Source organism: Bombina bombina, chromosome 3, assembly GCF_027579735.1.
Source record: "Bombina bombina isolate aBomBom1 chromosome 3, aBomBom1.pri, whole genome shotgun sequence".
Taxonomy (NCBI): domain Eukaryota; kingdom Metazoa; phylum Chordata; class Amphibia; order Anura; family Bombinatoridae; genus Bombina; species Bombina bombina.
Window position 1 is genome coordinate 366597506 of NC_069501.1, and position 19831 is coordinate 366617336.

Below are 19831 nucleotides of genomic sequence, written 5' to 3' on the forward strand. Positions count from 1 at the left end.
CATTTATGCATTAGCTATTAACTTTAATTTTACTTGGTTTGAAAACATTTTAAAAATTCCAACCATATCTAAAGATTACCAGGTGTTCTTGGTTGGGTTTGTCAAGTGAATTAAGATAACAAAAATCTAATCGAAATTGCAAATATTTGTGTGCTATAAAATATATGAAAAAGGTCTTCAAATGCAATAGTAATTTTATGAGGAACCAGCATAAATAACAGACAGCTAAAGTTTTTTTGTATTATTTATTCACAGCCCAGACAGCATTTTTGTCATGTTCACAATTTATTCTTCTTAAGACATTGAGGAGAAATGGATAGAAATACATGCTATTAAAGCTTAAGCGCTTTATATTCTTCAATCAAATCAGTCCTGTTGACCAAACAAATCATCTAGAAGAAGGAGATAGTTCACACTCTTTACTGCATGAGATGTAGTTTGTCCACTCCAGTCAGGATCATACTAGAAGAAAACAGAGTAAAATAAATAATTTAAAAATGGTTCCTTGAAAGGTCATTAAACCCATAAAGGACCAGATTACAAGTGTCACACTAAATATATTTTTCACTTGCCGGCTACCACCACTAAAAGTAAACTTTTAACGCAGGAGGGTTATCACGCATATTGCAAGTTGAAATTTAGCATGCGAGTGAAACCCAATGTGCGCTAACTTCAGGACTTTGGATATCGCACTTACCGCTTGGGTGCAAACCGCCGCCGCATTAGAACTAGATTGCTAAACCAGAAGGTAGTTATGAATATTTTACATTCCAATTGTTCTTCTCATAGAAGAAAATATTATTTTTATTTTTAAATAGATAATTCTATATATACTGTAGCTGAATAATTTTTGTACATTTTTATATTTATATATATATATATATATATATATATATATATATATATACACATATATATATATATATATATATATATACACATATATATATATATATATATATATATATATATATATACATATATATATATATATATATATATATATATATATATAAATATATAGGTAACAATATAAATACAGATGTAAATGGAAATATATATATATATATATAAAAATATATAGGTAACAATATAAATACAGATGTAAATGGAAATATATATATATATATATATATATATATTTATTTACAAATACTAAGAACATTCTTTTCTAAGTGAAGAACATTGGAATGTAAAATATTTACACTAAAACCTCCTACCCTTCTAGATTGTAAGTTCCCACTGGAATAGGGCCCTCAACTCCTCCTGTATGTGCTTGTAAATTTTGTCCTGTCTCTTACAAGTTTTATATCATTGTTTTATTTAAATTAATTTTACCCATGGACAGCGCTGTGGAATATGTTGGCGCTTCATAAATAAAGTATAGTAATAGTAAAACACATTTTAAAATATTAAAGTTAACTAAAATGTTTTAAGTTTTAAGGTATTTAACTGGAAATGGCTCCAAAGTGCATAAATTAATTGTTGTATTAATTTGTTTTGTAATTTTCCCTATGGGCCTTGCACCCAAACTTGTCTGGGGTTAACTGCCTAGGACTCTGGGGACGTTATAGCTACCTGTGAGTGCTATTGAGCACCCAGGGCTGTGCATGTTGCAGGGTCATAGGATGTATATATCCCTTTCCAGTCAAATACCTTCTCATATACCACATACCTTTCAACCCTTATAAAAAAACTGTTATTAATATTTATATGAATAATTTATTAGAAAGCGTATTTATGATTGTTACATTTTATTTTAATGTATTTATGTTGTGTTTGGTGCATTTTTTGGTTTTACACTTAAACTTTACGCTAGGGGGCGATTTACTAATGTGCGGTTGGACATGATCCGCTGTAGCGGACCATGTCAGCCACACATCGATACATGCCGACAGCATATGCATTTATCATTTCACAAGCATTTCTTGTGAAATGCTTGTGCAATGCCGTCCCCTGCACATTCGCAGCCAATCGGCCGCTAGCAGGGGGTGTCAATCAACTCGATCGTATCCTGAAGCGGAGTGGGTCAGAAGCAGCATCTGCTGCTTCATAAATCGACCCCTAGGTCTTTACTCATGCTAAAATGACAAGTGCAAATTATTTTTGCGCTCGAGTGTACTTGTTTACTTTCAACTTGTAATACGCACACAACTTAGCATGGTTGCGATATTGCTTATCGTGACCCGCACTAACTTTAGCTTGCCCCTTGTAATTGAGCCGAACATGTTTTATTGTAGTATAATATTATTGCAACATAAATTATTTATTTGACTGCCTTTTTCTGTAAAAAACATCTGAAAATGTGGTTTGTTCCATTTTCTCCCAGGCAGGTTTGGTTTAATACTGTTATCTATTTTTCTATAAACTAGGGTTTCCCTCTCCCTCACCTTGGTCCTCTAGTCATTTGCTCTCCTAAAGTGGATTATCAGTTTTACATCAACACTTATTATATGAAAAGCATTCTTTGTAATAGAAGTAGGCATATATATGTTACTGGTAAAGTCAGATATCCGGGTAATCCTAGGATTACCCGGATAAAACTGACATTACCCCAGCGGCTGTTGGTAACGCCCCGATGTAAGATCATGCATCAGGCTTTACCCGGGTAATCCTAGGATTACCCAAATGCTTCTGGATAAAGCCCATGTACACTATTTTTTTTATTTTGCGGTGGCAAAAAAAATAGTGAAGAAGAAGAATTACAGCGCATCGTATATATGTTTGAAGTGGTGATTTGCAAGAACTATTGTCTTCAAAGGACGAAAATAGTGCTGTGATTAGCTTTATCCAGAAGAATTAACCGGGTAAAGCCTGATGTATGATCTTACATCTGCTTTACCCACAGCTGCTGTGTAATGCCAGTTTTACCCGGGTAATCGTAGGATTACCCAATATCTGACTTTACCCGCAACATAAATATATTTAGCTATTAAATGGTGATTATAAAGGAATATATATGTCTGTTTATATACATGTTAAATAAATTATTATTAAAGAATCTGAGAAAAACTTGCCCATAGCATTAGAGAACTTTTAGCATTTTTGCTATTACTCCATTTAAACAAAAATAGAGCGTTTGTTACCTATGAGTAGAAATTGAACAGGGTGAGTAGTAAAATATAGTGAGTGAATGCTGTATTGTTAACAGGAGTGCAGCTTATGTAAGGTAAGTAGGGCCCTGGTCTGGCTGATTTGAGGTCTGGGGTAATACAAAATGAGGGGATAGGAGACAATGTGTAAATAGAGAAGGATGATTTGCCATCAGTACCAATTAAGTAGTATCTCTGATTATTTAAATAAATATTGTAGATTAATAAAAATGCTTTGTACCTAAAAGATAGTACATTTTAGCAAATAACTCCCTGAAAGGAACAATGTACTTGGGCAAGAAGCTGTATTCCAAGTAACAGCAGGGATACTTTTTTAAATGGGATGGGTTCTTTCTTCTACCCCCACTGCCACTATCTGTTGATTGCATAGCTTTTCTGCAGCAAATACTGTAAGTATTGACAAGATCAGTATAGGTGGCAGTTTCAGCAGGCAAACTCAGCTATTTCAAATGACTGTCCTCTTCATCAGGTAATGAGTGGGATCAGAAGAGTAACATTTTGGCTTGGCTTTGCCATTGGCTTTTTGTAATTAGAAGGCTACTAATTACATCTATGCACCACACTTCTGGAATTCCTGGCAGTGAAGGGGTTATTAATCAGTTAACTGTTAAAGGGATAGTCAAGTCCAAAAAAAACTTTCATGTTTCAAATAGGGCATGCAATTTTAAACAACTTTCCAATTTACTTTTATCACCAATTTTGCTTTGTTCTTTTGGTATTCTTAGTTGAAAGCTAGACCTAGGAAGGCTCATATGATAATTGCTAAGCCCTTGAAGGCCGCCTCTAATCACATGCTTTTATATTTGCTTTTCACAGCAGGGGAGAGCTAGTTCAGGTAAACCCTATAGATAACATTGTGAGCACGCCCGTGAATTGTGGCAGACACTGCACTAATTGGCTAAAATAAAAGTTAATAGATAATAAATAAAATGTCATGTGATCAGGGGGCTGTCAGAAGATGTTTAGATACAATGTAATCACAGAGGTAAAAATTGTATTATTATAACTGTGTTGGTTATGCAAAACTGGGGAATGGGTAATAAAGGGATTATCTATCTTTTAAAACAACAAAAATTCTGGTGTTGACTGTCCCTTTAAGTGTAATATTTGCTGTATAGGATTACACTTCCACCTCCCTGATCCCTCCCAAACAGCTTTCCCCCGCCCCCCTTGGTCATCACCATCTTCCACTGTTTTTTTTTTTTTTGTTTTTTTTTAATTTTCTTTTTATTAATTTTAGACAGAATACAACAAACAATCAAAGAGAAAAAAAGACACACAAATAATCAAATCAACAGCATTTTGATACATACAGTGATATTTGTATAACAAAATACAATAAGACCACCTAATTAGTCTAATCTTATAATCTTAAATGGAGATCATCTATATCTGTGGGGTCCTAATAGCCATTAAACTATGATTGACATAGTAAAAGAAAAATAAATCCTATTATGGTGTATTCTGTTCGTAAATCAAAAAATAAGTTCAGGGCTAGATATACCTTCTATATAACTTCATTGATACCTTTTATATAAAACATATGGATCATATCGTGGGAGAGAGGAGGAAAAAAAAAAAAAGAGGAAAGGGGGGAATATCTTCACTTTCTTTTCTAATATGCACCATCTAAATTCCAGCCCAACTTTGCGGGAATTGACCAGCTGTTACATTACTTATAACATATTCAGTGTTCCTAAGTGGGAAAATCAATTGAATCTGCAAGTTCTCAGGCAATGAAAAAATCAGGGTTTGCCATTTATTAAAGAATCTTCCTAATTGAAAAGTAGAAAGATCCAATAGGGAATACTGTTCCGACACACATTGTTTTATTAAAGCGTTTTTACATGCCACAAATTTAGGGGCTTTATTTGATTTCCAACCTGTAAAAATCTAATTTCTAGTAATAAAAATAATCATATTAATTAATTAATTTTCCTTAGATTCTTCTGTATATTTAACTAAAAAAAAACATGGAACCTTTGAATGTCAAACTCTATTGCTAATTTCTTTTTCAACCAAAAATTGATTTGGCTCCATAGCTGTAAACTTTTTGGACAGAACCATAAATAGTGTGTAATATTTGCCTGATCTGAACCACATTTAGGGCAACCATATTTGGCTCCAAACCACTTATTCAGCTTAGCATTAGTTATATAGGTTTTCCTAATTAATTTTAAATGTGATTCTCTCCAATTCGTAGAAACCCAAGATTTGTTGCTTAACTTAAGAGATTGTTATAGTTCCTCTATATCTAATCTGTAAAACTCATTTCGCCAACTATCTCTCAATTCAAGCCAATAATCTTCATTTTGAAAATAATTAATTAAATGATAGCTTATTGAGATTGATCTTTTGCCTGCTATATATAGGTTTATTATATTAGTTAGAACTCCTAAAGACCAATCAGGTTTATATTTTATTTGTAGATCACTAATATAATGTCTAGTTTGGAGGAAAGCATAAAAGTCATTTTTGGGTAGATCGTATTTCTTAGCAATGTTTGTAAATGATTCCATTATAAGATCTGTTGACAATAGTTGTGTGAAATGGCTTAGGCCTTTATTTTTCCAGCGATGAAATACTGCTTGCGTATATCCTGGTTTAAACTCAGGATTACCAGTAATGTTAAGTAATTCCGTACAATATGGATTAACATTGTCTCTGAGACACATTAACTGCCAGGCCTTAATTATATTTTTAAATATTATCATATTAGCAATTCTCTTTGGAATTTTATTTATCTGTGTATGTTACAAAGTTTTCAAATTAAATGGAGCAATAAGCTTAGTTTCTATTTGATAGAGTGTTATATGATCTTGGGATGTTACCCAATCTAGCGCATATTTAACTAGAGTCGCTAAGTTATAAATTTCAATATCTAGAAAGGCCAGACCAGCGGCTAACTCATCACGTTGCAATTTATCCAATGCAATTCTAGGTCTTTTCCTATTCCCGATAAATCTAAAACTAATTTTCCTAAAAAACGCTATATAGGTTTTAGTAAGCAGCAGGGGAATGTTTTGAAGTAAATATAGTATCTTAGGAAAAAGTAGTTTTAATAAGCATTATTCAGGACATCAGAGAAATTGGTAAATTAGCCCAGTCTGAAAATTTCTTTTCACATGTTACCAGCTAAATTATCCCAAAATATTTGCATATTTTGGGATAATTTAGCTGGTAACATTCATGTAGATTTTTAGACATTATAATTCCCAGATATTTAATCTGGTGTGTTTCTTTAAAGGGAAGTTGTAGTTTAAAGTCGTGGAATTTATTTAACCAAAGCAATTCAGATTTCCCAAAATTTATAGTATATCCTGATACGTTACCAAATTGACGTATTTCTTTTAATAATAATGGTAAGGTCCTTTCTATATCGCTCAAACAGATCAAGAGGTGGTCATCGGCATACAGAGAAAGTACCATCTTTTGCCAACCTATTTGGATACCTGGGAAACAATTTCTCAATAGAATTGCAGGGGGCTTTATTGATAAATTGAAAAGTATCGGGGATAACGGGCATCCTTGGCGTGTACCTCTCTGTAAATTAAAACTTTCCGACGTAGAGCCATTTACAATAACTGCAGATATTGGATTGTTGTATAATATTCTTATTATATTTGTAATATTATCTTTTAGACCAAATTTATTTAATGTGGTAAATAGGTGATCCTAGCTAATAAAATCGAAAGCTTTCTCAGCATCAACTGATAATATTGCTGCGTCCAACATCTTTCCCTGTTTTCTATTTTTTAATTGGTCCCAGATATATTCCACTATCAGCATTGTCTTCCGTATATTCCTAACTGGATTTCTGCCCGGCATAAATCCTGACTGATTTTCATGTATAATATCTGCTAAATGTGGTTTCAATCGATTAGCAATTATAGTGGTCAAAATCTTATAGTCAGACTCAGTATTAAGTAAAGATATTGGACGATATGAAGTAGGATTTTCGGGATCTTTGTCTTTTTTAAGAATCAGGGAGATATCGGATGCAGCAAATCCAGCCGAACAGTCCTTAGATTGTTGGAAATACCCATTATATAAATCAAGTAAAATAGGAGTAATTTGATCAATTAGAATTTTATAAAATTCGGAAGGCAATCTGTCAGGACCGGGAGCTTTATTAGACTTAAGAACTTTAATCGCATCTTCCACTTCTTTTACTGTAATTGGCCCATTGATATTCTCAACTACGTCTTGTGATAATCCACCGTTTTAGGTACCGCCATGTCAGTCTGCCATTATGCAGTTTAAGGCTTTATTTAAAACTATTTATTGTTTCTTTTCTGTGGTGTAGTTAGCCCTCCTCACTCTCCACCTGATCCTTCTCAAATAGCTCTCTTCCCTCCCCCTCCCACTGCCCTGCTATCTTTATTACTAGCCAACAGTCTGCCAGTATGCAAACTGGTTGGGGTTTTTTGTGTTTATTTTTTTCTGTAGTGTAGGGATTAACCCCTGACCTTTGCCACTTCCCTCCTCCAAGCGATCAAGGTTTTAAAAAAAAAATGTTTTACTTTTTCTGTAGTGTAAGGACCCACCACCCCCTCCAACCATTTTCTGTAGTGTAGGGACCCATCCCTCACTCTCCCCTCCTGAGATCCTTTGCTGTAGTGTAGGGATAGCCTCCACCTCACACGATGAGCCAACCACCTACCTCCTTCCCTCTCACACTTCCCACTGGCACTACTACACCAATACAGACAGTGACACTGTCTGTGTCACTGTCTGTATCGGATCCTCCTTCATATGGTAACAGAGCACGATCAATGCTCCCATACCATATGACGACAGATGTCTTCTGCCCCCGGTTGTGGTTCTCCGCTGTCAGACCACAACCTGCACCTCCGTACTGGACATAGGTACTATGTTAACATAGTATACTTGGCACAGTACTGTGTGATCTAGTGCCGGCGACGTCCAAAATACACAAGGAGATAATTAAGTAAGCTGAATCTGTGCTCATCCACCATGAGGGAAGAGAACAGGACAGGACTACCACAATCACTTTCTTTAGCTGCACATGTGCAAATAATAATTCATGCTCAAATCCTATATATGCGATTTAGTTTGTGATTGGTCTGCAAGGTTCCTTTTGTTGTCCCAAAATGCCATGTTTTGTTATAAACTTAAAATGGTGATTCAAGACCAGTGAGTGCATATTATTCAGATTTTTAATATAATTATTAGGGCACCCTGGCAGATAACAGTAGCTAGTTATATTGCAAAACCTGGAGAACCTCTGTAGGTTAAGTTTGCTTGGAAAATTAGCCTGTGATAGAAACTGTTCTGTTCCTCTTTTAATTAACAAATACATATAAATTGTTGATTTTTAGAAGAAAAAAATGAATTCTGTAGATAAATTCCTTAACAATAGAATGCCAAAAAAGGTATGCAGAATAGTGCACATATTCAAGTCTAAAAATGGTCCCTAACCAGGTGCTCATTCAAACATATTCAAAATCAAATGTAGTGCAAGAGGCCCTGCAGGTATATAACTCCCCATACCCTAAAATAAGAAACAATAAGATCTTGTATGCAGGGGCTGAATTACCATTAGATCAGCAGGTGCAGTGGCACCAGGGCCCAAGTGCTGGGGAGCCCATAGCAGCCAGTCTACACTAGCCGTGTGCAGAATGTGTACAATCCAAAAGCAGAGGTGCCTTTAATTAGTGCAGATTGCAGGTCTACCTATCTAACTATCCTCAAATTAATTATACAGAGCAGCATGTATATGATTACTATTGCTTACTACTGAGTTACCTTTGGGGTACCCATAAAAATAAATTGCACCAGGGCCCTCTGTTGAGTAGGTCCACTACTGCTTGTATAAACAATCAATATAATAAAACCTGATCTGATAATTCATAGTGATTCAATCCTGGAGATGTTGCAATTATAAGGATTATGCTATTTAATTATTGTTTTGAAATCATCTGAGACTCATTAGTAGCTCAGTTATTAAAGATAAAACATGTTTTGCAGGAAACTAGGTAACTAGCGTTGGATTCTTCACTATTGTGTAGTTTTAAATAGACTAGATCAGCCACATGATACGCATTAAGTCACAGAAACTATTTTTATTTAATTGGGACAACATTCTTACACGTATTTTAAATTAGTGTTAGGATTCAATTGCTTCTTTTTTGAGCTAGAGAAAAAAAATACGCTATGTGCGATGACAAACATGTTAAAAAAAAATTGTGCTTAGCTGGTGAAAGGTCAATATAAGTTTAGGGAAACCTAAAACTTCTGACATCAGTTGTCACAATTCTTTCCCGAGAATAGAATACAATGATTTACCATCATTCCTAAGTTCTTACTGGTCATGTATTTTCTGACATGACTATCTGTGGTCTCTTAAAACTTCTTCATATTTATTTTTTTATTAAAGGCACACATTTTTCAATCATTATTTTAAAATTATTATTAAACACGCAGTCAGCAGTAAAAGTTTCTAATTAATGTTTTATTCTTCTTTTAAAGTAAAATAATATTTCTATGGAGTTTTTCATTGAATATTGACTGGTTGATTTAAAAGCTACTTTGCCCACGCCCCCCAAAAAAAGAAAGATATAAGTTTGAAGAATGAAAAGATACATTTAAAAAATATCAAATTAATACAATTTTACTATCCTTGAATGAAAAAAATCATATTTAAATAGCACTTTGCTTTCCCAATTAATTTTGAAACCTGGGCTGCATAAATGGATAATAAAAAAATAAAATAATAATAGTCACTTTGCAAAAAAAATCAAAAAAAAAAATCCAGAAAGCTAAAACTACAAACTTGATTAATAGACAACTAAAAATAGTATTTAAAATATTGAAAAACCACATATCTTTTTAAAAAAAACTTTAAAAAAATTAAGAGGTTTTCATTAAAAAAACAATCTATCCAAGGAACAAAGTAAATTATTTTCAGATCTCCTGAAAACATGTCATCAATAATTTAAATAATATTTGAACGTTATATTTGGATGTGTTACTTTTGTCTGTCTGCATTTCTTTGTCATGATCAAATCTTTGTTGGTTTTCTGGTAGACACTACTATATACTATACTACATACTAAGGATTCAGATATTCAATTTATAACTGAGTATTTTAAAAACTATGCTTTGGTGCTGACCTGCGGTAGTATTTGTATTTATGTATGTATATTGTCATAATATGTGCTGCTTTCTGGTGGTAAAAATGATTAACTAATGCTATCACCCTATATTAATGCTCCTAAAATAAGTAAGCAGTGTAAAAAGATATATCTCAATACAAATTTTGTTTACAAAAATGGCCAGTACATATAGTCAGGGTGTGTACATTTTAAAGGGAACTTAAACACTAAATACATTTTATGCACCTCACTCTAATTATAAGTGCTTCCATTTTGGAACCTAGGTTTCACAGTAGGTATCTGAAGGAGAGTTCTTGCGCATGTGCAAGCACATCAGCACTGGAATGCAGTGAAAGCTAAATTTCAGCCTTGTGGCACCCATGACTAGAGGGATATGGGAAATAACCTCAATAGTATGAGTGTCAAAGTCTGTTTAAAGGGACAGTCTACTCCAGAATGTGTATTGTTTAAAACTATAGATAACCCCTTTATTACCCATTCCCCAATTTTGCATAACCAACATAGTTATATTAATATACTTTTTATCTCGGTGATTACCTTGTATCTAAGCCTCTGCAGACTGCCCCTTATTTCAATTCTTTTGACAGACTTGCATTTTAGCCAGTCAGTGACCTCTCATAACTAACTACACAGCCATGAGCACAATCTTATCTATATGGCACACATGAACTAACGCCCTTTAGCTTTGTAAAATGCATTCAGATAAGAGGCAGCCTTCAAGGGCTTAAAAATTAGAATATGACCCTACCTAGGTTTAGCTTTCAACTAAGAATACCAAGAGAAAAAAAACTAATTTGATGATTAAAATGAATTGGAAAGTTGTTTAAAATTGCATGACCTATCATGAATCATGAAACCTTTGATTATAACTATCAGTTTACAACCATTACTTCCCAGCTCCAATTTTGTCTGGATTATCTAAAAGTTTAGTAGTTACTAATTAATTAATTAATTAATTAATAGTAAATTGGGGGAAATGTTATGCCAAAATACATTGTCACAATTTGTTTATAGTAAATAATAATTTTAGAGTACCAGATCAAATTTCTTATCTGTGCTTTCAAAACCTCTGAAAATTGTTTATTCAAGTGCCTCACCTGAGAAAGCAACATTTGGTATCTTGAAGACTCTCTAACTTAATTACATATTATTTTCAATACATTTTATTAACATGATCACCTACTAGAACTATGTTTATTACAAGAGCATTTTGAGAATATGCACTTTACATTCCTTGATTCAAGGAGCGTGTAAGACATCTGCTTGTCATGAAGTGATTTCTAGCTAAATTCCTAGATAATCTGTTTTATGTATTCCCTAAAGGGCATTTCCCTTAGAATTCATTGTTTGCACAAAGCTCTGCCTGAGATTTTTTTAAATATCCCATAGGGATAAGTTTTGCTATCTTAGTATTCTTGGTGACGTTTCTCAGTGACTGCCATAAGCCTTTAATGACTACTTTAAGACCAGTTCTAGATGCGACTAATCTCATAAGAATTATCACAGTACATTAGTTCAAATATGTATTGTTTTAAATAAAAACAAATCTTAAATCCTAACATTACAAAAATCTGCCTTGCGGCTGAATCATTCTTGCTTCTCACTTTAAAATAGAATGAGACTCCCTGACTTTATATCTAACTCCTAGTATACGATCATGAGCGCCTGAGATGTGGGGAGGTAATTAAAACCGATGGCAGATGGTAAGTCTCTTCCTATTTTTCCTATGTAGGTAGCATTCTCCTGGCATCTGCCACAACCAGATTCTACCATCAGACTGACGCCTATTTCATCACATTTCCACTGCTCCAGAGTCCAGTGAATTTATACCACTCCAGCCGACCCTTTGCAGTGCGCATGTTGATATGAGATTTGAGAACAGCTGCTTGGCCATGGAAACTCATTTCTTGGAACTCCCAATGCACTGTTCTTGTACTGATGTTGCTTCCAGAGGCAGTTTGGAACTCTGTAGTGAGTGATGCAACAGATGAGAGGGGATTTGTATGCTCTTCAGCACTCAGGAGTACCACTCTGAGTTTGCATGGTCTACTACTTTGTAGCTGGGCATTACATGACAGCACCACCTTTAAGGTCACTGAACTATTTAGTATGACCTATTGTACTGCTAATGTTTGTCTATGGATATCATATAGTGTGTCTGTGTGTGTATATATATGTATAAATATATATATATATATATATATACACAGTATATATATAAACATACTGTATATATATTTATACACACTGTGTATATATATATATATATATATATATATATAAAAATATATGTGTATAAATATATATATATATATTTATCTTATATATACACTGTATGTATATATATATATATATATATATATATATATATACACAGTATATAGTATATACTAATTTATTTTTGCCAATTGTTTCATACTGGCACACACCCTTTATTTAGTTTATTTTACTTTCTTATTAGAGGTTTATAATTTCCACATATTTCTTCATTATTATATAAAAGATTATAAGTGATCAACAAGATCTCATTTAAACATTTTAACTATCATGGCATCCCTAACGTCCGGAGGTCAATGTTGTATAATCCATAGCCATAAGTAATGATTAGTAAACAATCCCTTTTTTTTACTTTTGTTTTGTGATTGTAAGTCCCCTTGTTATTTGGGACTTAGAATTGTAGTGTTCTAAATAAAAAATAGCCTTGTACAATTATAGTTTCAAACGAGAAATGTTTGCTAAACAAATACAGATTTTTTACCTTAATTGGCGTCTTCTGCTGTGCTGGAACAGGATTTTCTCTCCAGTTTAGTGCAGCGACAAGCTTCGCATAGCTAATTTGACCATCATTGTCTGTATACCTTTAAAAACAAATTAGAATGCTAAATTACGTAATCTACAAAAGACACCATTATTACTGGTAGGTTAAAGGAACAGTAAATATCTTGCAATTACAATATTTTTCTGCAGTCTTACAACAGATTAAGATATCAACAGAGTCTGAATGTTATTAACAAATTGTTTGCTCCAATTGTTTTTCAATGACCAAACTCCACCGACCACTTTACTTATTTGGAGGAGTCAATCTGGTCTTAAGTCTGGAGATGACAGGGTCTGCCACTATCATTGTATTAACAAAATCTCAATTGTTTGGCTTCATCAGAAATGATAAAAATGTAAATTAGATAATGTTAATTACGTGAAAATGTACACTATCATATTTTATTGTCACAGCTACTTTTTATTTTCTACCTGTGTGCCAAAAGGACTTGCATTTTGTGTATCTGTGTCCATTGTTGGTTATAAATTAAAAAAAAGCTAATTAGGGATAGATATGTGGCAAGGTTATGCTTGTGAAGCCTGCCATTTGCCCTTTCAGTTTTCAGGACTGTAAATTACAGGTAATTAATAAATGTATATTGCAAAGTTGTTTTATCAATCTTAATTAAGCATTTAATCTGAATGTGTTTATGTCCCTTTAACTTAATAACAAAATGTATGCTTACCTGATAAATGTATTTATTTCCGGGCATAGAGAGTCCACAAAACATTGTAATTACTAGAGGGATATTCCCTCCTGGCCAGCAGGAGGCAGCAAAAAGCACCCCAGCAGAGCTGTTAAGTATCACTTCCCTTACCCATAACCGCCAGTCATTCGGCCGAAGGGAAACAGAAAAAGAAGATAACACAAGGGTATAGAGGTGCCTGAGGACTAGACAAAAAAAACTGTGGTCTTAATTTAAAAGAGGGCGGGTCGTGGACTCTCCATGCCCGGAAATAAATAAATTTATCAGGTAAGCATAAATTTTGTTTTCTTTCCTATGGCATGGAGAGTCCACAAAACATTCTAATTACTAGTGGGAACCAATACCCAAGCTAGAGGACACAGAATGAATAGGGAGGGAGAACAAGACAAGCGGACCTAAACTGAAGGTACCACCGCTTGAAGAACCTTACTCCCAAAAGAAGCCTCAGCTGAGGCAAAAGTATAACATTTTTAGAATTTGAAAAAAGTATGAATAGAGGACCAAGTGGTTTGCTCCACAGAAGTTTCATTTTTAAAAGCCCATGAAGATGAAAGAGCTCTAGTGGAATGAGCAGTAATTCTCTCAGGAGGCTGCTGTCCAGCGTTCTCATAATCTAAATGGATAACATTTCTGAACCAGAGAGAAAGAGTGGTAGAAGTGGCCTTCTGACCCCTATGCTTACCAGAGAAAACAATAAACAGGGCAGAAGTCTGATGAAAATCTTTAGTTGCTTGAAGGTAAAATTTAAGAGCACGCACAACATCCAAGTTATGCAAAAGACATTCCTTCTGGGAAGAAGGGTAAGGATAAAACAAAGGAACAACAATTTCCTGAATAATATTGCTTTCCAACACTACCTTAGGGAGAAACACCAGCTTAGTATGAAGGACCACCTTATCAGCATCAAAAATAAGGTAAGGGGAATCACACTGCAGAGCCGAAAGTTCGGAAACTCTGTGAGCAGAAGAAATAGCAAGAAGAAACAAAACCTTCCAAGATAGTAATTTTATACTAACAGAATGCATCGTCTCACACGGAGCCTGCTGCAAAACTCTAAGAACAAGGTTAAGACTCCAAGGAGGGGAAACAGATTTAAACACAGGCATGATTCTCACCAAGGCCTGAACAAAAGACTGAACATCTGGCAGAACTGGCAGACGTTTATGCCGAAGAATAGACAGAAATAATAAGCAGAAATCTGACCCTTCAAAGTACTGACCGACAAACCCATCTCCAGACCCTCCTAAAGAAAAGCCAAAATTTGAGGAACCATTACTTTGTTCCAAGAAAAACCTTTTGAATCACACCAATAAAGGTATTTACACCATACCCTATGGTAAATTCTGCGAGTAACCAGCTTACGAGCCTGAAGCATAGTATATATGACTTTCTCAGAGAAGCCACGTCTAACCAAACTTAGACTTTCAATCTGCAAGCAGTCAGCTTCAGAGAAACCAGATTTGGATGAGAAAAGGGACCCTGAAGTAGAAGGTCCTTCCTGAAAGGTAACCTCCAAGGCGGAAGAGATGACATCGTCACCAGATCCACAAACCAGATCCTGCAAGGCCATGCAGGAGTTATTAGAATCACAAAAGCTCTCTCCTGTTTGATGTGAGCTATTACTAGTGGAAGCAATGCAAACGGAGGGAACAGGTATGCTAGATTGAAGCTCCAAGGAACCGCTAGAGCATCTACCAGAACGACTTAACAATCTCTTCACCTTGAACCGTACTTTGGAAGCTTGACGTTTTATCGAGACGCCATCAGATCCAACTCCGGAACCCCCATCTGAGAGTTATCATTGTGAAAACCTCTAGGTGGAGAGCACTCTCTCTGGGATGAAAAGTATGCCTGCTTAGAAAATCCGCCTCCCAGTTGTCCACTCCTGGTATGTGGATGGCAGAGAGATGGCAATCGTGAGATCTGCCCACTGGAGACACATCCTTCATTGACAAGGAACTCCAAGTTCCTCCATTGATGTAGGCCACCGAGGTGATGTTGTCCGACTGAAATCTGATAAATTGGACCAAAGCTAATTGAGGCCAAGCTATTAAAGCATAGAAAATTGCTCTCAACTCCAAGATGTTTATTGGAAGAGACAATTCCTCTGGAGTCCACAGACCCTGTGTCTTTAAGAAACCCCAAACTGCTCCCCAGCCTAACAGGCTGGTGTCTGTGGTCACAATCACCCAGGAAGGCCTCAGGAAGCATGTGCCCCAAGACAGATAGTCCTGTGAAAGCAGAGTGAGACTCTTGTTGGGGAGTCCAAATTGATCTTCAGCGAGGGATCTGAGTGGTCCCCGTTCCATTGACTGAGCATGCATAGATGCAGAGGTCTCAGATGGAACCAAGCAAAAGAAATGATGTTCGTGGAGGCAACCATCAGTCCAATCACCTCCATGCATTGAGCCACAGATGGACGAATAGCAGACTGGAGAGACAGGCAAGAAACATGAAGCTTGGATTTTCTGACGTCCGTCAGAAAATCTTCATGGACAGGGAATCTATTATTGTTCCCAAGAAACAAACCCTTGTATCTGGAACAAGGGATCTCGTTCCCAGATTCACTTTCCACCCGTGGGAATGAAGAATAGAAAACAACATCTCGGTATGAGATCTTGCTAGATGAAAAGATGGCGCTTGAACTAGAATGTCGTCTAGATAAGGCACCACAGCAATAACCTGGGACCTCACTACTGCCAGAAGAGCCCCCAGAACCTTTCTAAAAATTCTGGGAGCTGTAGCAAGGCCAAAATGAAGGGCAACAAACTGGAAATGTTTGTCCTTGAAGACAACCCTTAGATACTGGTAATGATCCCTGTGAAAAGTAACATGAAGATACGCGACCTTCAGATCTATGGTCGTCATGAACTGACCCTTTTGGACCAAAGGAAGAATAGAATGGATGGTCTCCATCTTGAAGGACGGAACCCTTAGGAATTGATTGAAACACTTTAGGTCCTTCTTGGGAACTACAAATAGATTTGAATAGAATCCTAGACCCTGTTCCTCTAGAGGAACTGGAACAATCATTACCAGGGATGATAGGTCCTTTACGCAGTTTAAGAAGGCCTCTCTCTTTATCTGGTTCGCAGATAACTTTAACAGGTGGAACCTGCCCCTGGGAGGACAAGATTTTAATCCTTCTGTAACTGTGGGATACTATATCTATGACCCAAGGATCTGGAACATTGCGTATCCAAGCCTGCTTAAAAAAAGAAAGCCTGTCCCCCACCTGATCCACTACAGGATCGTGGTCAGCTTCTTCATGTTGATTTAGAATCAACGGAAGGCTTCTTAGCTTGCTTCCCCTTATTTCAAGGCTGACTGGACCTCCAAGAAGACTTGATTGGTCCATCTTTGAAGAGGAAGACTTCTGTCCCTTAAAGTTAAGAAAGGAACGAAAATTAGAATTCTGACGACCCTTAGGTCTATTCTTTTTATCCTGAGGTAGGAAAGAACCCTTTCCACCTGTAACGTCAGAAATAATTTCTGCTAGACCTGGTCCAAACAAGGTTTTACCCTTATAAGACAGATATAAAAGCTTGGACTTGGATGTAACATCTGCAGACCAAAATTTTAACCAGAGAGCTCTGCGAGCTAAAACAGTAAAACCAGAAATCTTAGCACCCAACCTAAGAACTTGCATGTTGGCATCAAAAATAAAGGTATTTGCTAGCTTGAGAGCCTTGATCCTGTCTTGGATCTCTTCTATAGTAGTCTCTTCTAGGATAAGATTAGATAAATTATTGCACCAATAAGATGCTACCCCAGCAACTATAGCAATACTAGCAACAAATTGCCACTGCAATCCCTGATGAATGTACATCTTCTTCAAAAAAGCCTCAAGCTTCTTATCCATGGGATCCTTGAAAGAACAACTATCTTCAATAGGAATAGTAGTTCTCTTAGCCAGAGTAGAGATAGCTCCCTCTACCTTGGGCCCCATGCGCCACAAGTCACAAATAGAGTCAGCAACAGGAAACATCTTTTTAAAAACAGGGGACAGGGAAAAAGGAATCCCTGGTTTATCCCATTCCTGAGTTATAATATCTGCCATACGGTCTGGAACTGGAAATACTTCCACAGATAAGGGTACATCATATACCCTATTAAGCTTACTAGACCTCTTTGGATTCTCTGCAACAGATTTGGTTTCTTTCAAAGTACCAAGAACCTCCTTCAAAAGAACTTGAAGGTGTTCTAACTTAAATCTGAAATTAATCTCCTCTGAATCTGCAGAATTTGTCACTACAGTATCAGAATCTGACAAATCCCCCTCAAAAGACACTGAAGAATCATCCTCATCAGATAATTGAGACATACTGACTAACGCAGCTTTAGCGGAGTCAGCCTTACTAACATCAATATGTTTAGATTTCTTCTTGCGCTTACCTGATACCTTTGGAAAAGATGATAAAGCTGCAGAAACTGCAGAAGTTATCCGTGCAGCAAAATCCCAGGTAAAAAAACACACCCCCAGGAGGTTGAGGGGAACAGCAGGGCACTGCATGTGAAGCTTGGGAAGCTTGAGGGGAAAGCTGAGGCATAACTAGGATAAGACTATCCTGAGAGACAGGAGGCTCAGGAAGAGACATCTTATCTTTAAACTTTAAAGTTTTATTTAGACATAAAGAGCAAAACTGTACAAGGGGAATTATCTTAGCCTCCAAACACAATAAGAATTTTCAAATGAATCGACTTCAGTATTAGTGTCCATAATTGGGTATCAGTTCCTAACCATTAACAAAAAATTTAAATGCCAAACTAAGTTTATTTATATGAAGCAATACAAAATAAATAAGCACTTAAAACCCTCAGTTCCGCTGAGGTCTTAACCCTCCAGAAGTTGCTATCCCATTAGCACAGAAAACCGAACATACCCGGTAGCAAAAAACACCTCCTTGTAACCGGAACAGCCCAAACCCACTTGCCACTGTAGATAGAAGAAAATGCAGTCTCCACACTCGCCGCGGCAAACTCTGATCTGAACAGAGAAGCTGAAAACCGTAAATGCTGAGGAGCAGTCACGTGACCACAATAAAAGAAAACACAAAACAGCAGTACAGCAAACGTGATTGGGCCAATAAGCTAAGCTGAAAATTGATTGCAACAAGAAGTAAAACAAACACCTGTCAAACACTTCATACACTCTCCAATCTCTGAGCCCCCAATAAAAAATGATGCCTCTTTTCACATAAAAGCAGTGCCTCTAAAACAGATTCAAATACTTTTCCACAAGGATTTAACCCCTATAGTGCTGGTACCTTCAAACCTGAAGGGAAAGCACTTACCTGTGGATCCTGCTCTGTCAGGCAGGAGCTGTTTTCTGAGGTGTGGCAGCTTCACCATATATACCAGGGACCTATAGAAAAAAAAGAACAGAGAACCCAACTCTTGCTTTCTATAATAGGTGTAGCAATAATGCTAGAAGTTCAAGCAAAGACCACCTTGCCGTCTTCTAACTGCTAATAGCCATCATTACTCTTACTAAGGAGATTGACATGGACACACAATAGCCCCAATCCTTGCTTGCAGGGAAAAGTATCCATTAAAAGGATTAAAATCTTCAGACACCATCTTTGCCATCCTCCCGTGATCAAGGCAAAGAGAATTACTGGGGGTTATGTGTAAGGGAAGTGACACTTAACAGCTCTGTTGGGGTGCTCTTTGCCTCCTCTTGCTGGCCAGGAGTGAATATCCCACTAGTAATTAGAATGTTTTGTGGACTCTCCATGCCATAGGAAAGAAATTTGCATTGCAAGCTGCCTTGAACAAAGAACTAAAACCATCAAATACCAGAAAAGCACAGGGTTATAGTTTCATATTTTTGTTATCAGACGCAGTTAAGAAAAGCCCTCAAAAAGGGAAAAAATAAACCATATATGAAAAATATGCAGTTATAGCTTACTACACATATTTGGTTACATTAGTTGACATGGTAAGTTTGTTAAGCTATTAGCCAATCATTTGCGTCTTTGTAGCATTTCCATTTAATCATCGCCTCTGTGTGTGCATAGGAGAGTTTAAGTAAACCATACTGTGATCGCTTTTC

General features: G+C 36.0%; 1 protein-coding gene across 1 annotated transcript in view; it reads right to left on the reverse strand.

Annotated features, from left to right (window-relative positions):
* Window positions 1-266: 266 nt before the first annotated feature.
* EFHC2 (EF-hand domain containing 2) overlaps window positions 267-19831 on the reverse strand; it is a 206272-nt gene continuing 186707 nt past the window's right edge. Inside the window, exons 14-15 of the mRNA XM_053704631.1 lie at window positions 13011-13110; window positions 267-462 (exon numbers count right to left, since the gene is read on the reverse strand). Coding sequence (XP_053560606.1) covers window positions 367-462; window positions 13011-13110 — 196 coding nt within the window. The 3' untranslated portion in view covers window positions 267-366. The remainder of the gene's footprint in view (window positions 463-13010; window positions 13111-19831) is intronic.